The 21,955-nt window shown below is 37.8% G+C and overlaps 1 protein-coding gene across 1 annotated transcript in view; it reads left to right on the top strand.

Moving 5' to 3' along the window:
• The window catches only part of LRP2 (LDL receptor related protein 2), a 195,557-nt gene that overhangs the window by 110,097 nt on the left and 63,505 nt on the right, over positions 1-21,955 (top strand). The window contains exons 30-43 of the mRNA XM_056110472.1: positions 701-929; positions 1,896-2,073; positions 3,613-3,741; positions 6,030-6,196; positions 9,120-9,263; positions 10,764-10,873; positions 11,340-11,517; positions 11,937-12,150; positions 13,414-13,653; positions 17,887-18,075; positions 18,634-19,560; positions 19,675-19,840; positions 19,974-20,132; positions 20,937-21,226. Of these exons, the coding sequence (XP_055966447.1) occupies positions 701-929; positions 1,896-2,073; positions 3,613-3,741; positions 6,030-6,196; positions 9,120-9,263; positions 10,764-10,873; positions 11,340-11,517; positions 11,937-12,150; positions 13,414-13,653; positions 17,887-18,075; positions 18,634-19,560; positions 19,675-19,840; positions 19,974-20,132; positions 20,937-21,226 (3,320 nt within the window). The remainder of the gene's footprint in view (positions 1-700; positions 930-1,895; positions 2,074-3,612; positions 3,742-6,029; positions 6,197-9,119; positions 9,264-10,763; positions 10,874-11,339; positions 11,518-11,936; positions 12,151-13,413; positions 13,654-17,886; positions 18,076-18,633; positions 19,561-19,674; positions 19,841-19,973; positions 20,133-20,936; positions 21,227-21,955) is intronic.

The raw sequence follows: 21,955 nt of genomic DNA, 5'->3' as shown, positions 1-21,955 counted from the left end.
TTCCCTGATTTTACTCACTTTCTCTTACTCTTTTTAATAATACTCAGAGGTGCTCAGAACTTTGTACTCAGGGATAACTCCTGGTGGGGGACATAGGACCATATATAATGTCAGAGGTCAAAACTGGGTCATTTAGATTCTCTTCTGCAGCATGGTGAGTTTGGAAAATTCTGTTTAGTACAATGCAGATTTTCTAAATAATCTAAGTAATACAAAGTATTGTATGTGAGTGTAATTTCTGATGAATTTCTAAGGATGAATAAATTTATTTTGTTATCATACATGACAAGATAAACAAGGAAAGACGAATTTTTGTGGATAAATTCTATGTAGGTTATACAGAAATGAGAGCCATTTCAGTGTTTTCATGTGCTTTATGTTTTATGAAAAATAAAAATACCCAGATGGCCTGTGATTACATTATGATTTTAGTTTTTGTTTGGAACACTTCGGAAACAAATAGCTCTGTGAAAATATTCTGAGCTAGAGATTATTTTAAGCAGAATCAAATATGATGTTGTTACTTAAGATGACAGCTATTTTCTATATTGAGATACGTCTTTTGAAAGAGCCTTCTCTGCATTTTATTGGAGGTAATAGTGACCGTATAAAGTGTAGACATATAAACAAATTTAAAATAAACAACAGTAATAAGGAAAAGAAATGTCCCCTCCAGTTGCTAACTGGTTTATTTTCACAGTGACCATGTGATGTTCTGGTGTGACTGGGGCCATCACCCTCGTATTGAGAGAGCCAGTATGGATGGCAGTTTGCGCACTGTCATTCTCCAGGACAAGATTTTCTGGCCCAATGGCTTGGCTATAGACTACCCCAACAGACTACTCTACTTCATGGATGGCTATCTCAATTATATAGAGTTTTGTGATTATAATGGAAACCATCGGAAACAGGTCATAGCCAGCAATTTGGTAAGTTGGTAATAAGGAACGGCAAATTAAAACCACTTTATTTGTTTTTGCTTTTGGGGTCAAGCCCAGCGATGCTCAGGGGTTCCTCCCGGGTCTGCTCAGGAATTACTCTTAGTAGTGCTTGGGGGACCATATGGGATGCCGGGGATTGAACCTGAGTTGGCCGCATGCAAGGCAAACACCCTACCCACTGTAGTATCGCTCCAGCCCCCTAAAACCACTTTAAAGAACGCAGAGTAGCAAGTAAATTATGCTATTAATTTCTGTGTCATTTAACAGGATGAAGGTCAGTACTTTTACTCTAGCACATAGTCAAATTGTGACCCACCCATGTGTATACTTTTTAAAAAAGTGATGAGGAAAAATAATAGTTTAATTATTCAATATTCAGTTGCATATTCAGCTACATCATGACCTGTTCCATTGTTACATCTATGAAAATTTGAGGAATTTTCCCAATTTGAAAATGCAGAAAATTAGTATTTCACCAAAAAGCTGTTACTTTTGTCGTATTTATTCTGTGCATTGAACTGATCATCTCAGTAGACCTGCATCCCAGATATATCAGGTTTATGTGTCTCAGTGAGAACAAGACAATGGAAATAGCAGAGGATATTGGTGATAATGGGGTTTGGAATCAAGACTGGGGATGAGAAAAGTGAGACCTCAGTTTTGTTTTTTATTTGTGTAAAAGCACATTCTGTTTATTGCTCTGTGAAAATGCTGGCTAAGTGACACAGTAAGTATGAGTGTATGTAGTGTATTTAGTAAGTATGCAGTATGAATGTATGTAGTATGTAATTATAAATGCATGTAACATGAATGTCTCCCCCCTCCCCCCATTAAGCAATAACTTCCCCATGTCTTTAAATAAAAGACTCTGAAGGAAGCATTTTTTTAAAGGAATATATATTTTGTTCATCTTGGTTTTTTCTCAGTCAGGTTCATTGTTCTCTTCTTTCATAGATTCTACAGCATCCCTATGATCTCACCCTGTTTGAAGATGTTATGTATTGGACTGACCAGACTACAGAGAGGGTCATTCAAGCCAACAAGTGGCATGGGGGGAACCATTCTGTTACAATGAATGATCTTTATGAGCCCTTTGGGATCGTTGCAGTTCATCCTACACGACAACCAACTGGTAAGGGATGCAGTCTGCCTGAGATCAGCTTAGAAAATGCTTTACTCTGGAAGTACATATTGTAACACATTTTCTTAAGCAGTAACTTGTTCTTTTTTTCCTGAGTGTTCTGTTATTTTCATTTGCTGAGGAAAATGCTTAACCTTGCATATATACTTATAAAATATGTCGTTCATTTTCAGTAGTTAACTTTTTTTTCTTTTTGGGTCACACCTGTTGATGCACAGGGGTTACTCCTAGCTCTGCATTCAGGAATTACTCCAGGTGGTTCTCAGAGAACCATATGGGATGCTGGGAATCAAACCTGGATTGACTGTGTGCAAGGCAAACACCATACCCGCTGTGCTATTGCTCCAGTCCCAGTAGTTAACTTTTTTCTGACCTTTTCTTGAGTCTCCTTCCTTATCTGATAAGTGTAGTATGGAGCAGATAGTTCTCAGATTTATTGCTACCAAAGTTTTTGGCAATTTTTTTTGGGTCAGGGTGCTCATTTATCTTAGCAGTGTTACCCCAGAGAAAGTCTGCTGTGTATGTGTGTGGTACATGGATGAGGCTCAGTAATCCAAATTATTGCCTTTGTAGTCTTCTTTTTGGTGGGGAGGGGAAATAACTTAGTTTTTAATATATAAACTATAATGCTTCCTCATAATTTCTGAATGTAGTCAAATGTACAGCATTTCTAGTCATTAGCATGATGTTTGGTTAAAAAGCAGGTCTTGATATGTTTTGATTGAATAGATTCATGAATCTACAAGATCCATGTAATAGAAACATGTATAATCTAGAGAACATCCTAAGAGTTTGGGATACACAAGGCCATTATTACTAAGAAACAGAGACATGCAAAGATAACCTTGTGTTGTTAAATCTAAGTTATTATCTTTCCAAATTTGGAAAATGATGGGCACTTGTGAAGGTCCTAGAGAAAGGCACCTTCCTTTCTTTGTAAAAAGAATCTCTTAGAACCTGATAGCTACCTCAGCAGGGGCCTGTGCTGGAACCCCAGTACCAAATAACCCCTGTAGCATCACCATGTATGTCTCTGGTGGTCCTGAAACAGTACTTGACACTCCTCAACAGTGCTCCATTCTGAACCACCAGTGGTTGGTTGAGAATCCCAGGGATTAGTTCCTGCCCCTCACCCCCCCCCCCAACCTCCCTCCTTCACAAATAACTAAAACTCAAAAACACATATTTTAGATCACGTATGGAGTACATTGTTTAGAATCTTATTTCTATTACAAGGGCAATTTAGCTCAACGAGGGTTTATGAGCAATCTGGTTGTAGCTCAGATTCATCAGTGCCTGGGGCAGTAACTTGTCACTTTTACATCTCTTATGAATCTTATGTGTGGAATCATCATGCTCAGGAAAGTTTACTTTAGGAAGGAAGCCTCAAGAAACAACTGTGATATCAAATTATATTTATGTGTCTTAATATTGGGGCTTTGAGGAGGACAGTAGCAGCATGCTGCTGTGCCTGTAATAAGGGGGATTTTCATTCACCACATGCTTTCTTCTCTTCTCTTCTGATTACAGCCATAAACCCATGTGCCTCAGCCTCCTGCAGCCATCTATGTTTGCTTTCCTCGAACACGGTGCAGCGGTACTCCTGTGCTTGTCCTTCAGGATGGAGTTTGTCTCACGATTCCAGGACTTGCGTGACAGGTACAGTATGACCTTTAATTGTGCCCTGCAGTTAGAGAGAGAGCTTGGGTGTGTGTATACCAGTGTAAGTTCTAAACCATTTTCATTTGCAGTTCTAAACCAGGAGCTGTGTTCTCTGGGGGTTTGGTGTATATGGAGTGTGTGGTATTTGATGATGGTTTAATTGAACACCTCAGCTGTATATGAAGTTAGTGTGTGTGCATGTTTCAGAACAATATTTAATGTGTTAAGAGACTATGGTAGGGAAAAGTTTCAAATTCTGCATTTAAAGAAGTAGAGTCTCCGTGTTGGTATATAGCTTTATTTTTCAGATTGATACCATTTGTTAAGACCAATAATCAGTGGGTATTCTAGGTTAGGTATTAGTTAATTATTAGTAGCTGATAAGTTTATTCTGTATGAAATAGTCTAACTGATCATTTGAGCTTTTTTTTTCTTTTTGGCTTTTTATTCACACCTGATGATGCTCAGGGTTTACTCCTGTCTTTGTACTCAGAAAATACTGTTGGTGGTACTCAGGGGACTAGATGGAATGCCAGGAATTTAATCTGGGTCAGCTGTGTGTAAGGCAAACAGCCTACCCTCTGTATCATCAGTCCAGCTTCTATTTGAGGAGTTAAATTTTTATATCATCCATAATGTTTTACTTTGTTTGATGTGAAGGCACATATTTTATCAATTAAGAAGAGAATGTGTAGGTCATTTACAAAAGATATATATTTGGGGTCACACTTGGCAATGCTCAGGGGTTCCTCCTAGCTCTGCACTCAGGAATTACTCCTGGCAGTGCTCAGGGGACCACATGGGATGCTGGGAATTGAACCTGGGTTGACCGCATGCAAGGCAGACGCCCTACATGCTGTGCTATTATTCCAGCCCCAAAAGATATTTCTTTTAGAGTATTTTAAGTCCTATGAAGCCATATAGCTTTGATTAAAAAAAATCGAAGGGATTGGAGAGATGTTTGAGGAGATGAGGCACCTTCCTTCCACTTGCTGGACTCAGCACCACATACCACCCAGTCCCCTCAAGTGAACGCTGAGCACAGAATTCAAATCCCTGTACTGTATTGTCCCTCCAGTGATTTTTGAGCACAGAGTCAGGAGTAAGCCCTGGACAGAACACTAATGTGTTACTGATAGATGACTAACTTGGTAGGCAAGTTAAAATTAAGTGATAGTGATAAAATTGATAGAACATAAAGTTTCTGGTCTAGAGGGAAACTTACTTTACAAAAAAAAATACTGAATGAATCCATAAAGCATGTGTTATGTATAGGCAATGCAAATGTAGGCTCACTGAAAGTCATCTTTCTCAGCATGTAACAGCTGGCAATGATACTTTCATGATGAAAGATTTTAATTACTGGTCTTGCTCACATAAGATTTGGCATTTGCCATTTTTCTTCAGAAACTTATTATGCTCCTAATCCATGTTGACAATTGTTTAATTTAGTGTGTCCTCAGAGACTTTCAGCAGAAGATTAAACTGAACATTTTGAATACAAAACATTCTTTCAGCACACACAGATTGTTGAATTGTGCATTCAGGATTTAAAGTAATCAATATTCCTCTCTGATGGTGATTGATAAGTGTTAACTTTAAATAGTACCTTTTGTTGGCTCACAAATTCCACTCTTGGTTTTTCCGTGGGCTGATTTTAATGGTGAGGTGTATTTTCAGAATTTCCCAATGGTGCCTGAGACCCAATTGGGTAACTACATGCCAATGTATGTTACTTTACCAAACAGGTGCTCATTTTTTTTTTTCAACAAGAAGCAGTGAAGACATATTAACATTTATAGATGAAAGAATTTTACTTGAGTTTAATGGTCAGTTTATTTAAAAAGTTGAAAAATTGAAAATATAAGTGTATAATATTGGCTATATAAAAGAATGCTGTAAGAAAGTCTGGATGAAAACCTGCAGACTTTCAAAAATGGCTATATCAGGGCAGAGAAATGATGGGATGTTTGTTTTAAAATTCTAATGTGAGAACTTTATATGAAATGTTTTTTTATTTCTTTAGAAGTAACCATGAACAAACAACACTAGCACTGTGTGAAACTTTCTAAAAATCTCAATTGCAAAACAGGCTTGAGAGAACAGGCTATTTGCTTCACAACTATTGGGCAATATATGTAGAAAACTGTCTTGCTCATACTCTTTGAAATACTGTGGTACACTGGCATTTTATCACATAAATGTTAGCAATTTGTATCTACAGTTACACTAAATGTCTGAGAACAGTGGGATATGAGTTGATTAATTTTTCTCTGATTTTACAGATGATCAACCTTTCTTAATAGTTGCAAGAAACAGTGTAATTTTTGGAATTTCTCTTAATCCTGAAACAAAGAGCAATGATGCTATGGTCCCCATATCATCGCTGAGGAATGGCTATGATGTTGAATTTGATGACTCAGAACAGTACATCTACTGGGTTGAGAGTATAGTAAGTTTTGAATAACATTTGGTCCCCTGAGCCTAGCTCGGAGTGAGCCCTGAGCACTATCTGGTGTGGGGCCCCCATGCCCCTAAAAAAATAAAAAACTTAATATTACTTGTTATCGAAGAGCCTACTTCATTGATAACTTTTAGAAGATCAAATCTCTGGGATTTGAGAATAAAGTGCTTGCTTTGCACATAGCCAGCTCCTCTGACCCCTGGCACCCCATGTGGTTCACTCCTCCTCCTTTCCCCATCCTCCAACACCACCAGAAATGATTTCAGAGCATAGTTCGGAGTGAGTTCTGAGCACTGCCTGCTGTGATTCCCAGCACCCCACCTTCCCCAGTCATTATCTAAACAAATTTCTCCAGTCAATTTCTTATGTTGTTGCAAAGACCGAGGTTTGCATTCACTGTAGCACTGTAGCACTGTCCTCCCATTGTTCATCGATTTGCTTGAGCAGGCACCAGTAACGTTTCCGTCGTGAGACTTGTTGTTACTGTTTTTGGCATAATACTCCACAGGAAGCTTGCCAGGCTCTGCCATGCAGATGGGATACTCTCGGTAGCTTGCTGGGCTCTCCAAGAGGAACGTAGGAATCGAACCCTGGTCGGCCGCATGCAAGGCAAATGCTCTACCCAGTGTGCTATCGTTCCAACCTTCGCACTCATTAGTGGCGGCATTTTCTCACATGCTGGTATTGCAAGCATGACTACTGTGATGCTCATGTGCATGCTTTTAGGGCTTGCACTCCTGTTTCCAGTGTGCCCACATCTTTAGGTGTGCCACAGGCACATACCTGGCTGGAGTTAGAGATTGCACTCTGTTTCAGCACCATTGGTTCTGAGTAGCAGAACCAGGCTCAGGGCATGCGGGCTTTACCAGGCTCCAACTCACAACCTCACTTTGCAATGTCTTTTGCCATTGAGCCATAGACAGGATCCCATGATGCCTTTTTATAGATAAATGTATAGAAATTCCCTTGCTATTTTTACGTTTTACGTTTTATTTTTTTCTTTTTCTCTGAAGGTTGGAAATCAGAGGTTGGACTAGAGAAAGGAAATATCCAGTAATATGCTCATTTAAGTGTTTGGATATTGTTTATTCAACCCACAAGTATTTAAGGGCCTATGGCTTCTTCTCCACCGAACTACTAACTTTACTAAATGATGGAGAATACTTACCACAAGACAGTTTTCACAAAGCCTGCAATCAAGGAGTTTTAAACTAGTAGTTTTTTGTCTGGCATAAAATTGTGATAACTCAAAGCAAAAGGGAAAATTCCCTGCCAAAGAGCTAGTACATTGGGGAAGGCATTTGCTTTGCGTATGGCTGACCCAGGTTCAATAACTGGTGTCCCAGATAGTCCCTCAAGCACTACTAGGAGTGCAAAGCCAGGAGTAACCCATGAGCATCACTGGGTGTGAACTGAATAGTTTATTAACGGATAAACAAGAAAACATATATAAAGAATGATTACAGAATAGAGACAAGAGGACCATATAAACAAAATTAACATGATTAATCCATGGAAAATATTTCTTACAGTGCCTAGCAGAAATAAATATTGTTATTACTGTTTACCTGAGCTGAAGAAGCAAAAGTACAATGATGTCTATCTGTTTTCTTTGCTCATTTATGTTTTAGGCTATCCATTCATTATTCATTTGAAATTATGTGTTATAGAAGCTAGGTAGTCAACTCTGTCTTGTATTTGGCTTCCTTCCAGATTTGAAGATTATTTTGATGAATTTAATTAGCTAGAACACTGGTTCTAACAGACACATGTTTCCAGACTGAAATAGATGCAGTGGTTGTAGATTCAGTAGCAGATGAAAAAATCTTCTTAGGGTGCTAATCCCTGGGTCACAGTGACCACACTCAGAAGCCTTAGACTTTTCAATTCTGCCTGAAAAACCTGCTCCTCGTCCCCCCCACCACTCCCCCCCATAGGAGTTGTTTTAATGATTGAATGTCTGATTAGAAAGCACGGGACAATTACAAACCATAAGGAGTATACATTTATTAGTAGTAATTATAGGCAATAAAATTATGTTTTTAACAGTATGGACTCTTATGACATTTCATGGCTGCAAATTCAGATTCTATTCTTTTGCTATAAAATTTGATAAATCACTTCATTTTCTTGGCTGCCATTTCTCTAAGCATTAAAGATTATACTCACTGTCACTGTCACTGTCACTGTCCTCCTGTTATTCATAGATTTGCTTGAGCGGGCCCAATGATGTCTTCATTGTGAGATTTGTTGTTACTGTGTTTGGCATATTGAATACGTCATGGGTAGCTAAAATTATACTCATGAAGATTAAATTATTTCACATCTGTAAAGTACAAAGCATCATACTGAGCACATATTGGATACTCATTAAAATCTACACTATAACCAAAACATAAAAAATTTAAAAGATTTTAAAGAGCACAAATTCACAAGGGAAACTCGAGGAAAGAGTGGAGTCTGCTGGCCCTTTCTTTCAGAGTCTTTGGCTCTAGAATAAGTGATAATTCTTCCAATTCTCTTTTCTGTTGGGACTTTTTCTCACCTGTGATGATGGGGAAGAGACAACAGGGATCTGAATCTAAATCTGTTAACTACCTCTCTGTAAAAATAAACTTCTGGCCTTGTGATTCACATTTGGTTTTTTTCATGACTCCTTTTCCTGTGGTTATGAAGAAATAAACCCCTTTAGCCAAGATCAGAAGCAGCCTAAGTGGTTATCCCTGTATATAACTATGACATAGTTCTAAGCCTATGATTTCAAAGTGTTAACCCACTTTATGGCTAAAACTTTGCCATTTCCAAAGTTATGAGAACTAGAGAACCAGAGCATCTAATTACAGTTACTTTGAAGAAAAAACTTTTATGTGGAAGATGTGCTCTTAAAAACTCTCTTTTTCTTTCCTCTCAGGGTGAAATTCACAGAATAAAGAAAGATGGCACCAACAGGACCCTAATTGCTTCTCTATCTAGTTCAGGGCTTTCAATAAGTCTGGCCTTAGATTGGATATCAAGAAACCTTTATTTCACCAATCCTGAGACTCAGTCCATTGAGGTAATGATTCCATAAAATGATTTATACAAACAACATTTTTAGATACATGTGAAACAGTATTTTTAGTGAATCACAGGGAGATACACAGTTACAAGATTGTTCATTATTGGGTTTCAGTTACATAATGTTCCAACGGGCATCCCCTCACTGCCAATGTTCCCAGTTTCTCTCCTGTCTCACTTGCCCCCTGTTCCACCTGCTTTTGGGAGATCTTTCAGTTATAAAGTTGTTCATGATTGGGTTTCAGTCATACAATGTTCATGGATTATTTTAAAGGCAAAAAGAAGGAAGAAAATTAATCTGAACTCATCTCAAAGTCTCTTTGACTTTGAAGAATCAAAGCCAACTTAAATATAAATTACTGATTCTCTATTTTGTTTTCTGCTTATTTATTGGGTAACAATACTAGCATGCTCATAAAAATGTAGATAATTTATAAAAACTTCTTAATAAAAGTGATGTAATGAAAGTGATGTAAAGAATTTTGGATAAAGGGAGTATTATTTTCAGCAGGAATTTTTTTCTCATCTTCCTCATTAAATCTGTAATGCTGTTTCAGTTCTAAAACAAATTTATAGTTTTTCTCTCCTTGGAGGTGCAAATATTTCAATGTCTTTAGTACAGTTTTCCAACAGTAGAACAGAAAGTTGAAACTTGATTTTAACTTGATACTCTCCTTTGTGATAAGTGTTCTTTTCACTCTAATTCCAGGAAGAATTCTAGATGTTGCATAATTATTAAATATATGATACAAATTGAAATAACTTTACTAATATTAGTTTGATCCATTTTTGACAAGGTTAAAACATGTAAAAATTCCTAAAACATATACAAGCCCTGGTTAGAAGGGCTGTACAGAGTGTTCATGGGTGGGGACTAGACCCCAATCGAGTCAATTAGTTTCTCTCTGGGGTATTCAGAAAAATGGATACTGAAATTTCTTCTAAAATACAGGGATTTGAGGGGTGATTTGACTATTAAAACCTACTCCTCTCCACCCCTTTTGTCTCCTCCTCCCTTTCCCTCCTATCCCTTTATTTCCCTTCCCTTCCCTTCCCTTCCCTTCCCTTCCCTTCCCTTCCCTTCCCTTCCCTTCCCTTCCCTTCCCTTCCCTTCCCTTCCCTTCCCTTCCCTTCCCTTCCCTTCCCTTCCCTTCCCATCCCTTTCTTTCCCTTCCCTTCCCCTCCTTTCCCCTTCTCTTCCTTCCCCTCTCTACCACTCTGGCTTCCAAATTCTCTTTCTATTGCTTATTTCTTTATAGTTGAAATGCAGTTAGGGCCTATCAGAATCTCATATAGAACTTCACATCATTGCGAATTATGTTCTGAAATTTGTTGTCTTTTATCTTAGATTTCTTTGTTTTCCCTTTATGTTTTTTAGGAATGTTTATTGAGACACTATGGTATACAAAGTTGTACAAAGTACAAAGTTGTTAATAATAGAGTTGTTTCAGGCTGTTTCCCCTTTATAATCCTCAACTCTACGCTATTTATAATACAGGTTTTAACACTCCATGGAGAAACCAGATACAGAAAAACTCTGATTACCAATGACGGGACAACCCATGGAGTTGGTCTTCCTGTTGGTATTGCTGTTGATCCTGCTAAAGGGTGAGCATTCTAGCTTCTATAGAGCATCATTCTGGTTAATGTTATGTCCTAGTAAAATGGAAGATTAACTGGGCATTATCTGATTTTACATGTCAACTTTTGCAAAACATTAATAGCAATAGGCTTCAAATTTGTTCCAGCCAATCAAGAACTTCATACATTTACTTTTGAGTGAACGTGGGTAAATTTAAGAAGGTAGGTAAACTTAATCTGGCCGTGACTGATGAGAAGGCATGTGAAGTTGTAGTCATAAGTTTCTTTGACATATGCTTCTCACCAGTATGGGGTAGAGGATCAATCACACACCAATGAAAGATTATAATCCTGTATATTTTAGATAATATTTGAAATGGTCTCTCCTGTGTATCATACGGACTAAAACATTTTTTTTCAGATGTTATGTCTCTAATGCACTTTACTCTACACCTTCAATTTCTTGAAATGCTTTGTCTTTTCCTGTTTGTAGGAAACTGTACTGGTCAGACCAAGGAACAGACAGTGGTATTCCTGCTAAGATTGCGAGTGCTAACATGGATGGAACAGCAACACAAATACTCTTCTCTGGGGACCTCGAACATTTGGAGTGTGTGACCCTTGACATTGAAGAGCAGAAACTCTATTGGGCAGTCACTAGTAGGGGCGTGGTAAGAACCCCCTTCTAGTTTGATGGTCTTCTGGATGTACAACTGATTGTTCTGAGTTATCTGGAAACTCTTAAACAGCTTATAGCAGCAGATTCTTAAATTTAATTAAGAAAATTGTATAGCTTTAGCAATGGTTTGCAATTCTATAAATTTGGGAGGACCATCTTATAGTATTTATAGTATCATTCTCTTTTCCCCATTAACTCCTTGACTTGAGCATAATGTATGATATCAGTATGTTCCACTCCTTGAAAATGAATAATCAAATCAAATCAAATCATAAAATAAACATGAAAAAGCTCTTCACAGGATACAGTGGAGATATATAAATATGAGGCAGTATTATTAAGAGAATATCAGTTCTAAATCTTTCACATTTCACCAAGAGTTAGTCAATAATGAATATTCTGATCTTTCAGATTGAAAGAGGAAATGTGGATGGTACAAGTCGAATGACCTTGGTAAACTATCTTTCTCACCCCTGGGGAATTGCTGTCTATGGTTCCTTCCTTTATTATACCGATGATGTCTATGAGATTATTGAAAGAGTTGACAAGGCCACTGGAGACAATAAAATAATCATGAGAGATAACATTCCAAATCTAAAAGGACTTCGGGTTTATCACAGACGAAGTAAGTATCACTAAAAATCATTTGGGGTGTACAATATCTATTCACTTATACATATAAATACATATATTCATGCCCGCAGTAGACCCAGGTGAGGATGTAAATGAAAATTCTTTTTGAAAAATATTTTTAAGATGGTAAAGCATGACCATGTAAAATTGTAAACTGTGACCATAGTTGTTTTTTGTTTGTTTTTGATATTTGATTTTTATTTTATTTTTATACAGTTTATAATAATGTATTGCATTCAATATTCCAACACCAATCCCATCATCATTATAGCTTCCCACCAAATATATTTCAAATTTTCTCCCCCACCATGCAAGCCTATCCCAATAACAAGTCCTAAATAATTTAGTTTGTATTGCTTGTTAAAAATAATCCACTAACAATGGTCAAAGATTCCTTAGAAGAAAGTATGTGAAGATTGTTGTATCTCAGCATGACCCTTGTTCAAATATGGTTATATATCAAAAACCAATCTTGATCTTAAAGGCAGGATTGACCACTAGTGTAGGCTTAGTTTAATTCTTACTCCCCTTCATCACCTTCAGCTCTTAACTGATTTTCCTTCACAGCAGTTTCTGAAAGAACATCTCTCTGTGTTGCTCATTAAAATGAAACCTTAGATAGGGCAATTATCTGCCTTTCATGTTGCTCTCTACCCAACAACTAGAATAATACCTGAGTTACTAATAGGGCTGAATTTTAATACTAAAGAAGCAATCTTCTTTGATATCTTCTTTGATATCTCTTCATTTTTGAAAGTCAACATTTTTTTCAGAGGCTGCTAAAAATTACCATTGTAATATATTTTAGAGCTCTCAAACATTAACCAAAGATTATCAGATTTTTTGCTGTTCTCTGGTCTAGGTTTTTTGACTTGGTATGTTAATGGGTGTGGAAAAAAATCCTTTTCATTTAATATTCTTTGAAACAAAAAATCCACCATAGTATGGATTATGTAATTAAACTTTTAAAACTTCTGTGTATGTCCAGAGAGCAAAATTAGAATTTGTATACTTATCTCCCTTAAGTAACATACTTGCCAAAAAATTGAGTAACTTACTTGTGGAAAAAAATTTACAAGTATTTTGCAATGGTTGTAGTTCTGCTCTGAAACCTTTCTGGGTTTTCATTGTATATCTCGACTATTTAATTTTCTAATCTTTTATTTTTTTATAATGATTTATTCGGTGACCCACTGCAGTGGAGGTGGTGAGTACATAGGTTCAAAAGTTAAAAACTGGTCTTGATTTCATTTAGATTCTCATGGATCCTCCAACGGCTGTAGTAACAATAGGAATGCCTGTGAACAGATTTGCTTGCCTATCCCAGGAGGACTGTTCTCCTGTGCCTGTGGTTCTGGATTTAAACTCAATTCTGATAAACGGACCTGCTCTCCATATACTTCTTTTATTGTTGTTTCCATGCTGTCTTCAATCAGAGGCTTTAGCTTGGAATTGCCAGATCATTCAGAAGCTATGGTGCCAGTGACAGGCCCAGGTATGTCAACACAACACATTTGTCTTAATCTGTTGCCATGTTGAAATAAGTGGTAACATGAAGAATTTGTCTATGTTTGAATTCATCACATAATGAAATTTCTTTCATTTACATGAGTGGGCATGCCTTAAGTGAAACTCATACTTGGATTTACTCAAATTATTCATCATTGGAGGACTTGTAAAATACCAATTTGATTCCCAGTTCTATATTTTCTAATTCTGGGATATGGCTAGTCATCTATTCAGTGCTAACAAGTTTCTAGGCTATGGGCTTTGCAGAAAACACAGAAAACATAGAATGAAGATGAGATTGATGAATAGAAGTACTACAGAGCTGGAACTCAGAACAATAGTTATGGAAACTTAAGTTATATCATAGGTGCTATAACTTAAACTAATCCACAATCAGATTCATTAATGTGTATTTATTTTATCAGCTGGAATAGCTGAGTTTACAATATTAGTATCTACTGGCATGACAAGTAGTATGTAACAAGATAATAATGGAAATAAAAGGTAAAGAAGGATGAAATGCAGGAAAGAGTTGGTCTGAAGCAGACCATCTAGTAAGGGATTCAGCTGCTTGGCTATGTTTCCCTAAATCTAAAAAGTTTAATGGATATGTTACCATCTATTTCTTTAGTTTTTGGTGAAGCAAGATATCTTTAAATTTATTTAGAAAAACACAAGGGGAGAGAGAGAGAGAGAGAGAGAGAGAGAGAGAGAGAGAGAGAGAGAGAGAGAGGCAAAAGTGTATGCCCAAGAGAAAACACAGGCTTCTCTGGAGTGGAGGAGTGGAGATAAGCAAGCAAAGAAACATTGAGACAAGCAAGTGAGATGCGTACTCAAGGGAGAACAGAGCCTTGAAGAACAAGTCAGTTACTATTTATAAAGATATAAAACATTTTGAAAAGATATAAGATTTATAAAGATTAAAAACAATTTTATCCCAACTTTCATTTTGAAAAATATCAAATGCAAAAAAGCTGAAAGGTCTAGTGAGTATCTTCATTATTATCTAGATTCAACATTTGATAAAGTCATATCTAGGCTCTCAATTTCTGTGGATTTATCCTTATATATATGTTTTTATGGACTTTATAAAAGTAATTCATTTGATTTAGAGCAATTGTACAGTGGATGGTGTGTTTGTCTTGCATGTGGCTGACCCAAATTCTCTTCTTGGCATTCCATATGGTTCACCAAGCACTACCAGGAGGTGATTCCTGAGTTCAGAGTCAGGAGTAAGCCCTGAACACCAATTGGTGTATCTCATAAAACAAAAACAAAAAAGGAAGGTGTCTGGTGACCATACAAAGGAACAAAGTTGTGCTGTCACCAATAATTCATAGATATCATGACAAGCATTCATTCTTAATCATTTTTACCTTAGACTATTTTTATAGTTGTTTTGTGTTCATAAAATCTAATCAAAATTATATTTGAACTCTGTTAACCAGCTATTTGTTATGACATACTTTTTTTTTTTTGGTTTAAGTTCCAGGTCTCTCATCTATTCTAATCTCACATTAAGAGTTTGATCAGTTCCTCAGGCTGTCATGTAACCTGCCATTCATCTGCATTTCCAAGGGAAATAGAAAACTTGGTCAATTGCATTAGATTGGGGTTGGGCATATTTGAGAATTCTTGATAAATGAAGCTGTGTACTTGATAATTTCAGCAGAAAGAACAGAATCCTAGTTTTCCTCTCATTGATTATTAAATTTTTATTATTTAAAAGTTTTTTAATGTAGGAGTACTGCTATTTATTCAGCCATTGATTAAGCTGATTTAATTGGGCATGAACTTAGAAAAATTTATAAATTAATATCATGAGATAGACCATTACAAAGTGTTCATAATTGGGTTTCTGTCATACAATGATCCTGAACCCATCTCTCCACCAGTGTACATTTCCCACCCACCACCAATGTCCCCAGTTTCCCTACCACCATCCCCCAATACTCCAACCCCCATCCCCAGCCTTCCTCTGTGGAAGGCACTTTCCTTCTTTCTCTTTCTCTCCTTATTCTTTTGTGCATTCTGGTTTGCAATATAGGTGCTAAAAAGGTCATGATGTTTGTTCAGGGCATTCATTATTTTTCTCGGGACGGTAAGACTGGAGTAGCTTTTCAATTGGGTGGCAGTTTTGGCAGTTTTTGGGTATGGATATGACTGCCAAGACCTCCAGAAGTACAAGGAGGTGGGGGAGGTAGCCCATCCCAATCCTGATAAAGCTAGGTTTTGAGATTTCAGTCACAAAACCCACATATCCAAATTTTCAGCAGATTATATCTTGGTGAGGTCCATCCTGAGATGGTAGAGTCAGACTGGAAGTGTGGAAGTAAGCAGCTTCCAGGGGCTCTGCTTGGGTAGGCTCCAGGCTGACCCACCTGCTTCTATATATATATATATATATATATATAGTCCTCTATGATGTGTTGCCTACTGTCTGAACCCCATCAAATATGTTGTGGTACTTATGGATAATGGGTCGGGAGTGGATAATGGGTAGGAATCTGTTCACTCATATGTGAGAGAGACTCGGCCCAAGCGTGTGGAAAGCGGAGTGGCCTTGAGTGTAGTGGTGGTGGTAGTGGATGTTGGCTGCTGGGTCTGGTTCCCTTGGGGGCAGGGAGGGCTTTCACCCAACCCCCTTTGCAGTGACCCGAGTGAGACAGCCTGTTGCGAGTCTGGTGGCATGGGTCTCTGAAATAAGGTCAATAAATGAGCTTGTATTGCTGAGCCAGAGGTGGTTTGTGGGTGTGGCTCCCACATACCTAACTTTTGGCTGTTTAATTTCTTGCTAAACTTGGTCCCAAGTTGTTGTGGTCTGACCAAAGGCGCATCGGGAATTCTCAGGTATCAGGAAGCCTAAAGGCACCATTAGGCTGTTGATGCAATCACCCCGCAGATACAGGTTGACCTGCTGGTTGCACCATACCCCCTTCATTGATCTTTAAGAGTGATGACTTCATATATTTACTTGTCACTTTTTTAAAAAAAATATAACCATATGGTTAAAATGGTAGCCATTAAATCTTTGATAAAGTACATTTTCCTTTTTGTAAAAGTAAAGTAAAAGTAAAGGCCCTCCCGTTGATCATCGATTTGCTCGAGCGGGCCCAGTAACGTCTCCGTTGGAGACTTTGTTGTTACTGTGTTTGGCATATCGAATATGTCACGGGGAGCTTGCCAGGCTCTGCCGTGCGGGCGAGATACTCTCGGTAGCTTGCCGGGCTCTCCGGGAGGGGTGGAGGAATCGAACTCGGGTTGGCCATGTTGGCCGCTTGCAAGGCAAACACCCCCTACCGCTGTGCTATCGCGCTCCTTTTTGTAATTTCATGAAATGGGGGGAAAAAGGGATATTTTTTTTTTGCATGAAATCTTTAGTTGCAAGTTGACAACTCAGGAATATCTTGTTCCCCAAGCATATTTTACCTACTGTTTTTAGTAGCTATTGTTAGTCCTTTTCTGAGAGACTAAATGTTCATTGTAAACTAGAAAATGGTCATTTTATTATTTATTTTGTCATTTACAAGACAATATTCTTCAATAAAGTGAGGTCTCCTTTTTTCCCTACTTTAGAAAAAATTGTTATCCCATAGACTCATTCTTATTTTTTAAATGCAGCTGGTTAAAATAATTAATCATAATTACTATTTTCTTATGGTAAGTTGATCGATTTTGGCTGGTGAGAATTTCTTTTTTTTTTCTTTTTTTTTTAAATTTTTTTTTTTATTAGTGAAACACCATGAGGTACAGTTGTAGATTTACAATTTTTTGTGCTTGGGTTTGATTATACAATGATCAGATACCCATCCCTCCACCAGTGCCCATTTTCCACCACCACGGATAATATCCCCCCCACCCCCATCCCCCCATCCCCCCCTGCCTCTGTGGCAGGGCAATCCCCTGTGTTCTCTCTGGTGAGAATTTCTTAATGTAATTTCTATATTCCTCTGACATGATTTCTTTAATGATTTAATGCTTCTCTGATGTCTTTGATATTTTCAGAGTTTCTCTTTTCAAAATGGAAATTTCTCCATGGCGTCTATTATTGTGGGAAGTATTTTTAAAAACCAAGATGTAGGGTGCGGGGGTGGATGGGATGTGTTGTAATGGGAATCAAATAAAGAAAAAAAATTTTGAAATGTCCCAGAAGAGATTTATTTTAAAGTTTTAATTTTTGGAAAAGTGTCGTTGAATGATCTTTTCTTAAATATTCCAGGACGAAATGCACTGCATGTGGATGTTGATGTACCTTCTGGCTTTATTTATTGGGGTGATTTTAGCAACTCTGTGCCATCACATAATGCAATCCGTAGAATCAAGCCAGATGGTTCTGGTTTTACAAACATCATTACTGATGGGATAGGAGAGAATGGAGTACGGGGACTTGCCGTGGATTGGGTAGCAGGTAAGCTATATTTTGGGTGTACTGAAAAGCCTCTTTATGCTTACTTTTTTTCAATGTGAGAAAATTTAGCATTATGATACAAAATATGTTGAGAAAATTAAGATATTTAATTTAAAAATATTTTAAGTAAGTGCTCAGGGCTTACTCCTCACTTTGTATTCAGATATTACTCCTAGAAGTGTGGTGGGAGTTGGGTGAGTTGCTTAGGGGGACATGTGGGATGTCAGTGATTTTGTGCAACAAAATCTCTAACAACACTTAGGTATTAAACATTCAAATAAAAGACTGTCTTGAAACTCTACACTTTTTTCTAGAAAATGGGTTATGAAATTTGCTATGTATAAGCCGAAGATGAGTTATAATTTGAAGAAGTAATCTTCTTAGATCATAATTTTTTTCCTAACGTCTAACTGGATCCATTTTCCTAATCTTTAAACAGATCTTTTGAAAGGATTCGTCATAGTGATATTAAATCTCAACCTTGTATTTTATGCTGAATTTGAAAGATACTTTAAAAATATTTTACTTTTTCACTCATAAATATATTTTGTTTTACAGGAAATCTTTATTTCACCAATGCCTTTTTATCTGAAACACTGATAGAAGTTTTGAGGATCAATACTACATACCGCCGTGTTCTCCTTAAAACCACAATGGATAGGCCCAGAGCTATTGTTGTAGATCCCAAGAACAGATACCTCTTTTGGGCAGACTATGGACAAACCCCAAAGATTGAACGTTCTTTCCTTGATTGTACAAATCGGACTGTGCTTGTATCAGAGGGCATTGTTACTCCTCGGGGCTTGGCATTGGACCTTAACAGTGGTTATGTTTATTGGGTTGATGATTCTTTAGATATGATTGCCAGGATTAAGATTGATGGACAGAACCCTCAGGTGCTTTATTATGGCAGTCATTACCCAACACCATTTGGCATCACTGTTTTTGAACATACTATCATATGGGTCGACAGGAACTTAAAACAAATCCTTCAGTCTAACAAAGATCCAGTAAACCCAGGGAGACCGCACGTGCTAAGAGACAATATCAATTGGCTTAGAGATGTGACCATCTTTGACCAGAAAGCCCAGCCCCGTTCTCCAGCAGAGGTCAACAACAACCCTTGTTTGCAGAATAATGGTGGATGCTCTCATCTTTGTTTTGCTCTGCCTGGATCGGAAACTCCAGAATGTGGCTGTGCTTTTGGTACATTGCAAGCTGATGGCAAGAACTGTGGCATTCCGACAGACGATTTTTTAATTTTTACTTTGGATGATTCCTTGAGAAGCTTACATCTGGACCCACAAGACCATAGCCAACCTTTCCGTCCAATAAGTGTGGACAGGCATACGCTGGCTCTGGACTATGACAACATAAATAACAGAATCTACTTCACTCAGTCTTTACCATCTGGACGTGGCCAGGTTGCGTATATCAGCTTGAATCAAGGGGTCACTTCTCCTACTGTCATTGTGTCAGGCAAGTGTTTTGCAAGTGCAGTTTATTTTGGATGGACATAATGGGATTTGGATTACCTAGTGGTTCTGTAATGCATATTACAACTAATGCCTTTGTGTATATGTGTTGTTGTCTGTGTAGATATAGGAACTTCGACTGGCATTGCCTTTGACTGGCTCAATAGGAGAATTTACTACAGTGACTACACCAACGGGACAGTTAGTTCTATGGCCCTGGATGGGTCTATGCGGCTTGCTTTAGCCTATGTTTCCAGGCCAACTGCAATTGCGTTAGATCTTTGTCGAGGGTATGTCATGGTTTTCTTTGTCATTTTTTCATAAGAAGAAAGGACTATGAGTTCTTTAGTATATGTGCTGTAGAAGTGAGCACTGAGTGTTTTTTTAAAAATAAACTAATTCAAACTTCTTTTGAATGAGTAGGTACATGTACTGGACAGACTGGAGTACTAATGCCCAAATTGAGAAAGCCACACTCGGAGGAAACTTCAGGGAGTCTATTGTGAATAGCAGCCTTGTCTGGCCCACTGCACTTACTCTGGACCTTGAGGACAACCTTCTCTTCTGGGCAGATGGTAGTCTGTATGTGTCTTTGGTTATTTTGCGGGTGTTGATAAGAATTCTCCCACTTCTAGAAGGGCATGGGGGAACTTGGGGTCATTTTTCAAAATGTTCATTCTGACAGTGAAAACCTTAGTTCATTGTTTGGATTCTTTGACCTTTGGTCATCTTCTCAGTAGACCCCCTTCTTTAGGAAACTCAGAGCAAACTGTATGATGTTTACCTTATAAACTTTTATCAGCTCATACTTCTCCAAGCACTTCTGAAATGAGTAGTGGTTATCCTTATGAAAGAGATCAGATAATTTTATTTATTATGTCAGGTTTTGGTCTTGAAACACAGAGCACCTAATAATCTAACCTTTCTTTCATTTTCTCATTTGAAAGAGAATAATGATGGTTTATGTCTAAATGTGGACCATGCTAGGTAAATATCTCAAGGTACTTGGTAAATGACAAACCAAAAGTGTCATTAAAAGGTGTATGAAGGGAAAGTGATGTTTTACTGAGTAAATACTAAGTTCCTTGTATGTTGTGCACTACTTCATAAAAATATCCTGATTATCTTTATGTTAGCCTGGTTATCTTTAAATAATGTTTATAGGAAAGTTATAATGGTTTAGAAGTAACTGATTTGTACAGGCCATTGTTTGAGAATCAAACTAAGCTCCTAATTGGTAGAAACGATTTTTGTTACCCATTCTCTGCTTGAAAATTGGAGGGAAGCTGGGAGCTTATGTGAAGCGGTAAGTTGCACCAGATGTGGGTCTACCAGTTGTAAGATTTATTTCTGGATTTCAGCGTCTCTCTTTTCAATTTGTTTTAGGCATAAGATAGAGCGCTGTACGCCAACAGGCACAGAGCGGGAGGTTGTCATCAGCAGCGTCTTTCAGCCTTCTGGGTTGGCTGTCTATGAGCAGTACATCTATTGGACTGATGGGCTTGTACAAAGAATTTACAGAGCTAACAAGTTGGATGGGTCAGGTGTGACTGCAGTTACCCCAAGTTTTAGCTCCAGACTTACGGACATAAGTATTTTTGCGAAGGACCTGGAACAGCATTGTGACAATCCTTGCAAAGTGTTTAATGGGGGCTGCAGCCATATCTGTGCAGTAGGTAAGACATTGCCCCGAACGAAGGCAGAATGGGGAGGGAAAGAAGGAAAAAATTGTCCTTGATTTTATGTAGCAATGTAGCACTCTTCTCCTGTTGTTCATCAATTTGCTTGAGCGGGCACCAGTAACATCTCCATTGTGAGATTTGTTATGATAATAATAAAATAGGGGAGTGAGGCTTGCACCAGGAATACCGAGAGGCTTTTTTTTTCCTTTTCAATATAGGGTCTTTTTTGAAGGTGTTCGTTTGGGAGGTTAGGAGAAGTGCACCCAGTGGTGCTCATGACTATTCCTGGCTCTATGCTCAGGAGTGAATCTGGCTGTACTCTGGGGATTAATAGAATATAAACCAGGGCCTGCTTCATGCAAGGCAAATACCTTAAGCCCTTAGAAGATGCCTAATGGTGAAAGAAGTAAAGATGGAGGCCTTTGCTGCCACTCTTACTTACTTGAATTTCCATCAAGAGCTTCCTTTACTTATAAAATCATTTAGTTTGTTCACTATGGTTTTAGTGATATGCTCTTCACGATATATTTAATAGAGAACACAGATTTATAGAGTGATGCACCTTTGATACCTTCCTTTGCAAATTTTGTTTACAAAGGAGAATGTTGGTTTTTGTTTCAGTGAAGACACGTGATAGTTTAGGGTGAATAGCCCCATTTTCAGAAAATGGCTAGTTTTGCAACTGACGTAAAATCACTTGGAGTATAGTTGAAATTATACATC

This window comes from Sorex fumeus, unplaced genomic scaffold (assembly GCF_029834395.1).
Source record: "Sorex fumeus unplaced genomic scaffold, SorFum_2.1 ptg000009l, whole genome shotgun sequence".
Lineage (NCBI taxonomy): Eukaryota > Metazoa > Chordata > Mammalia > Eulipotyphla > Soricidae > Sorex > Sorex fumeus.
This window is presented reverse-complemented; position numbering and strand designations above follow the sequence as displayed.